Genomic DNA, 6,000 nt, shown 5'->3' with positions numbered 1-6,000 from the left:
TAGAAAACAAAATAATCCATGAATGACACAATTATTCAATGGATTGTGATTCAGAAGCACATACTATCATACTGCTAACTGTACACTGATTTTCACTATAATGTAGACTGCGGAAGTTGGAACTTCAGCTTACCCTCATAAGAGTTTCAAAAACAAGTAAATTCCAGTAATCATCTTTCTAGTGAAAAAGAAGATGTACAAGATATTACCATTTTCTTGTTGCAAATAATATGAGGATGAATCAGAGCCCGAAAAAATCATCGGAGTTACTATAATCTACGGCTGTGTCGTATGCTTTCACCGACTATCATCTTTCAAAGGAGGATCCGTTGCATCTTTCAAAGGAAGATTGAAAGTTGGAGACGGAGGAAAGTCCCCATCTTGCTCATTCGACTCAATAAGCATCAAGACAACTTCTCGAATCGATGGACGGTCAAAAGGGGACATACTTGTGCATATCAAAGCAATTTTTAAGACATTAAGCATGTGATCAACAAGAAGTCCATCTAGAAGATTTAACCGACTATCGAGTATCCCAGATGTCAATGAATGGTCTTGAACATAGTGTCTCACCCAGGTGACCAAGTCGCCTCCTTGATCTAGTGATTGGACAGGAGTTCTTCCAGTTAGCAACTCCAACAGAACAACCCCATAGCTATAGATGTCGCATTTTTCTGTAACCTTCATGGTGTATGCGTACTCTGCCATGAAGAAGAGTACATTATCAACCATTCAATAAACAATTGAGTACAGAAATGAGAAGCAAGAACGAACTGAGCAACTTCAGAGCGAGAAAGAGGTAAGTAAACAAACAAAAATTCAACATGTTCACATCAAACAAAAAATCAGCCAGCCATCAGGGCAAGCACTTCCTAGATCGGTTAACATATATGCATTTATTTACGAATACACAAATTTTGTGCTCGGGTGTTGGTTCCCTTTCAAAATATACATTATTCAGTCATCTTTCTCAAAATTAACTACATCAGCAACATTCTTATTCAAGGTTTCCGATGGCAAAATGAGGGGTTAAGAAGGTGGTTTCCAAAACGTGAAGAATTTAAGATTTAATGCTTGATTTTTTCTTTTCCCTCTTGTTACATATCTCTTCAAAACCAAGGTGTGATTGTTACATTATTTATCAATATGGAGGAAAAGATTTCCTCTTTACTTTTTTTGGTTAAAAGATGTAATTTTTACTGTAGAACATGTATAGAATCACTTAAAAAGAAAAATGAGAAATACTAGAAATTAGTTGTTTCATCCTTAAAAATATTTTTTTCTTCGGCAGTATTCTCAGAGAACAAGGCAAGTCAATAACTATTCAAGTAAATAAAGATGACCAAAAGGAAAGCTTACCAGGAGCAATATATCCATACGACCCTGCAACTGCTGACATTGATTTTGAATAAGGCATATCAATCACTTTGGCCAAACCAAAATCACCAACATGGGCTTCAAAGTTCTCATCTAGCAAAATATTGTTGGACTTTATATCACGGTGGACAATCTTCGGTTTGCAGTCATGATGTAAATAAGCAAGACCTTCGGCAGCTCCCAAAGCAATCATAAAACGCATTGGCCAGTCCAAGCTACAAGAGTCACCATGAAGCAATTCACCCAAGCTACCCTTTGCCATGTACTCATAAAGAAGTAGATTGGAACCCTGGTGATAGCAGAATCCATATAGCTTCACAATATTCCGATGCCTTATATTTCCTAAGGTCTTAATCTCGGCCTGAAAACTGTTTTCAATGTTATTGCTCTCTCGGTTAGATGACAATTTCTTAACAGCAATAGTCTGTCCAGTTCGCATTACCGCCTTATACACAATTCCACAAGCTCCCCTTCCAATAACATAGCTTTCATGAAAGTTATTTGTCGCCTCAACTAGATCTTGGAACATAAATCCCTCCTTTGGAGGTAAGTACATATCCGTATCTGGAGATAGAGCATCCTTATCTTGCAAGGAAGGAACTCTCTGGCCTGGATGTCTCATGAAATATAAGATAACAGCAATTAGAATAAGAGAAACGCCACCCACAGCAGCAGCAATTACTGTAACAATTTTACTGCGTTGAGTACCCCCACTTGCCAGAGATGGAACAGATTGAGGAGATGAATTAACATTGCAACCACCAAGCGGTCTGCCACAGAGCCCTTTGTTACCGATGAAGCTGCTAATCTCCATGTTCTGAAACAATGGGATGGAAGGTAAAGGTCCAGTAAGGTCATTGTATGAGAAGTTGCACCCTAGTAAGCTTGACAGACTCTCAAATGTGCTAGGAATTTCACCAGTTAAATGGTTGTTATTGAGCAAGAGGAATTCAAGCATATTAAGATTTCCAAGAGCTGGCGGTATTCTCCCACTGAAATTATTAAAGCTCAGATTCATTGCAATCTGCAAGCTTGAAATAGAACCCAATTCTGGTGGTATTTCACCAGAAAACAAGTTGGCACCCATCTGCAACTCAGTCAAATGGGAGAGGTTTCCTAATTCTGCTGGTATGTTTCCCGTGAAATTATTTTCTGAAAGCCTGAGAAGCTCTAGTTGCAGAAGTGTTCCCAGCTCATTTGGCAAAGCACCCATGAACCTATTTCGACTGAGATCAAGTCGTTGAAGCATCTTGCAGTTAACGATTTCTGGTGGAATCCGCCCAGTGAACAAATTGGATGACGTGTTGAAAGTCACCAGTTGAGACAGATATCCTATCTCCTTTGGCAACTCAGACGTAAAGTAGTTGTCTGAAATATGAAGCCTTTGCAACTTTTGGCAGTTCCTAATCTCTGGAGGAATTGGACCAGTGAATTTGTTCTGATCCAACTCAATTGCAGAAAGGTTTGGCAAACTGCATAGTTGCGAAGGAAAGCTCCCAGTAAGCATGTTTCCAACAAGACGAAGTTGCACCAATGACTTGCAGTTCAAGACTCCAGCCGGAATATTTCCGATCAGATCATTAGACTCCAGGTTCAACAAAATTAGATGGGAATATCGACAAATATATGGAGGTATTCTTCCTGTCAGTAAGTTATCGGATAAATCAACTACCCACAGTCGGCTGTGAAGTCCAAGCCCCTGCGGTATGCTACCGCTTAGAGAATTGTCGAACAGTTGTAACTGGTACATTTGAGTCAAATATTGAAACCCATCGGGGATAGGACCTCTGAGATTATTAATGGAAAGGTCAAGCTTAGTCAGGTTCCCCAAGCCACTCAGTTCATTTGGAATCACACCCGTAAGCTGGTTCTGGAACAGGTACAGTAAGGTTAGACCTTTTATCTTACTTATCTCTGATGGGATCTCACCTGTCAAATAGTTCTCCGAGAAATCAATCTCAGATGCCAAAGAAAGATTTCCAAATTCCCTTGGAATGGTTCCATTCAAGCCATTCCTGTAAATGTACAATTTCCTCAATGACTTGAGGTTCCCAATTTCTGGAGGTAAAGGCCCCACAAGATTGTTCTGATACAAAGCAATAGTCTCAAGGCTAGAGCAATTTCCAAGCTCCTTGGGTATAAATCCTGATACCTGGTTACCCCACAGAACCACATCTGTCAAGCTTTGAAGCATCCCAAACTCCTTAGGCAATTCCCCTCCTATAGAATTTTGGGCGAGACCAAGCAATTGCAAGCTCTCACATCTACCTATTTCGGCCGGTAGGCTACCAGAAATAGCATTCTGCCCAGCTCTAAACGTTACCAGATTCTTGAGATTCCCAAGGGAATGAGGTATTGAACCAGTAATATTGTTGGTGTATACCACGAACTCAGCCAGTGAAGACAAGTTCCCAATCTCATCTGGAATCGGACCACTGATTCTGTTATTACAAAGGTTCAAAACTGTTAAATTTAACAGCTTACCCACTTCCAAAGGTATTTGGCCAGTGAACTTGTTATTGTTCAGATAAATTCTTTCCAAACTCCAACAGTTTCCTATCTCCTTAGGAATACCTCCCACGAAACCATTGTCTGAAAGATCAAGAGAAGTTAGGTGGACCAAACCACCAATGCTAGGACTGAGGACTCCCGAAAGATTCAGGGAACTCAAATCAAGACCTTTGACCACTGGATCGTAACCGGAAGAGCAATTTACACCCATCCATCCGCAAGGTGTTTGATCAGAGGAGTTCCAATTTCCCAAAAAATCAAATCCATCCTGCATAGTTTTCTTCAGCTCTAAAAGGCAGAGCCCTTCATTATTCAACCCCTCTGAAATAGAAGCAAGTAGAGCTAAGGCAAGTAAAATGCTCCCAAACTGCAGTTCCAAAGCCCTCCTCACCTCAAATGCTTTCGTCATTTTAGTAACACTGAAATGAGCACAATCACAACATAATCAGATAATTAAACACCTGCTCATCCAAGCTCATCAGATGCAAAGTAATACACATAAACTAATCCTCAACACCAAGTAAAATACAACCAGATTTCTAATAATAAAAGAATTTGATAATTCGGAACCTGGTTTAAACAGACCAGTTTGAGTGTTTCACAGCACAAAATCCAAGTATACCAAGTCATTAGGGAATCAAACCATCCATTTGAAAGAACAAACTTCGATATTTCGATAACTCAACAATATAAATACATGACAGAAAGAGACTAAAAGTGAAGTAGACACCTAAATGCTAAAAGGGCAGGAATAACACAGTCATTTGAAGCAACCCAATAACATAAAAAAATTAATTTAGCAAATTACTAACTCAAACTGAATGATCAAAATAACCAGACAAGAGTAAAGATTAACAAATCAGTCATTAAAAAAGGCACCAAAACTGAAAAGTAAATTAACCATATTAGAGCTGAGAACATACCTCTCAATGTCTAAGAACGCTCATAGAAAAAAGAAATGGCAATGTAAGCAGCAAGTCCAGCGGCAGTGGGGGGCAGTAACTTCCTCAAGTGACAAACTGAAAACCATGGGAATTATGAACCAGAAGAAAAAAGTGAGACAAACCCAGTTCGCCTTTTCCGACAAATGGTGGGGATCTCCGGTCTAGAGGCCAAGATTTGCGCAGAAATATCTCAAAGCCCACACCTTTATTGCGCCTTTTTGCAGCAAGAAACTCAGTAGATTCAAAGAAACATCTTTCTTGGAATATTTTATTCCAGAAGAGAGAGAGAGAGAGAGAGAGAGAGAAGGGGAAAGGCAAGTGCTGGAGTTAAGTTGGAGCTTATGGGGGTACTGACTGTCGTGAATGGAATGATGGGTGTGAGAGGAGAAGGGACCAGAGCTCTTGGGTTGAAGCTTTAATGGCCGACAAAGCATGCTTCCATCATTTTTCACATCTGTTCTATCTCTTTCGCTGCGTGTGCTATCTGTGCTGAGCTGCTGAGTCTCTCTTAACTCTCTCTCTCTCTCTCTCTCTCTCTCTCTCTCTCTCTAGATAGAGACGAAGAAGAAGATGGATGATTGTGGGGACTCGGTTTTCCTCTTTTTTAGTGCTTGGAAAGGGTGGAGGGGAACTGTGAACTTTTTGGCAACCCAAAAAGTTTGAATTTTTTTTTTTTTTTAAGTTTAATCTTTTGAGAAAAAGCCTTGGGATTTTATCGACTGAGTTGGTTGGTAAGTAATAAAACTCTATAACAAATAATATTCCTTTTGTATCGTATGATTCGTAATTATCTGTAATTCTGTATTAAGATACGATTTATCGAAGAATCTTTTGTTAATTAACTTTTTTTTTTCTGTCGAAGTTAATTAACTCTTTTACGTTTATGATTCTCACTTATGGAACCTAGAAGATGCATTCGAAGACACTAAAGACTAGATAAAGATAAAATATTGGCCACGGTTACTTCAAAAGAAGAGTTTAGTTACAATATTATGTGGTTGTAAGTGTATCACGAGATTAATCGGAAGAGACATTTTGATATAGACGCGTCGTTTTTAAATATTATAGACTGAACATCTATTCTTTTTGCAAATTTGATTAAACATTTTCCCTACAATTTTGGTATTTTAATTTTATTTCATTAGAAGTCTATTCACGTTAGTATTCC

General features: G+C 39.0%; 1 protein-coding gene across 1 annotated transcript; it reads right to left on the bottom strand.

Annotated features, from left to right (window-relative positions):
* LOC137737773 (probable leucine-rich repeat receptor-like protein kinase At2g33170) lies at positions 1–5,424 on the bottom strand. Its single transcript, XM_068477325.1, has 3 exons — positions 4,812–5,424; positions 1,360–4,307; positions 1–701 (listed from the first exon to the last, which is right to left on the bottom strand). Exons 2-3 carry the CDS (start codon positions 4,295–4,297, stop codon positions 298–300), a joined length of 3,342 nt encoding a protein of 1,113 aa, XP_068333426.1. The 5' UTR covers positions 4,298–4,307; positions 4,812–5,424; the 3' UTR covers positions 1–297.
* Positions 5,425–6,000: the final 576 nt, after the last annotated feature.

Source organism: Pyrus communis, chromosome 6, assembly GCF_963583255.1.
Source record: "Pyrus communis chromosome 6, drPyrComm1.1, whole genome shotgun sequence".
NCBI classification, from domain to species: Eukaryota; Viridiplantae; Streptophyta; class Magnoliopsida; order Rosales; family Rosaceae; genus Pyrus; species Pyrus communis.
The sequence above is the reverse complement of the archived record's forward strand: the minus strand, read 5'-3'. Positions and strand labels throughout refer to the sequence as shown.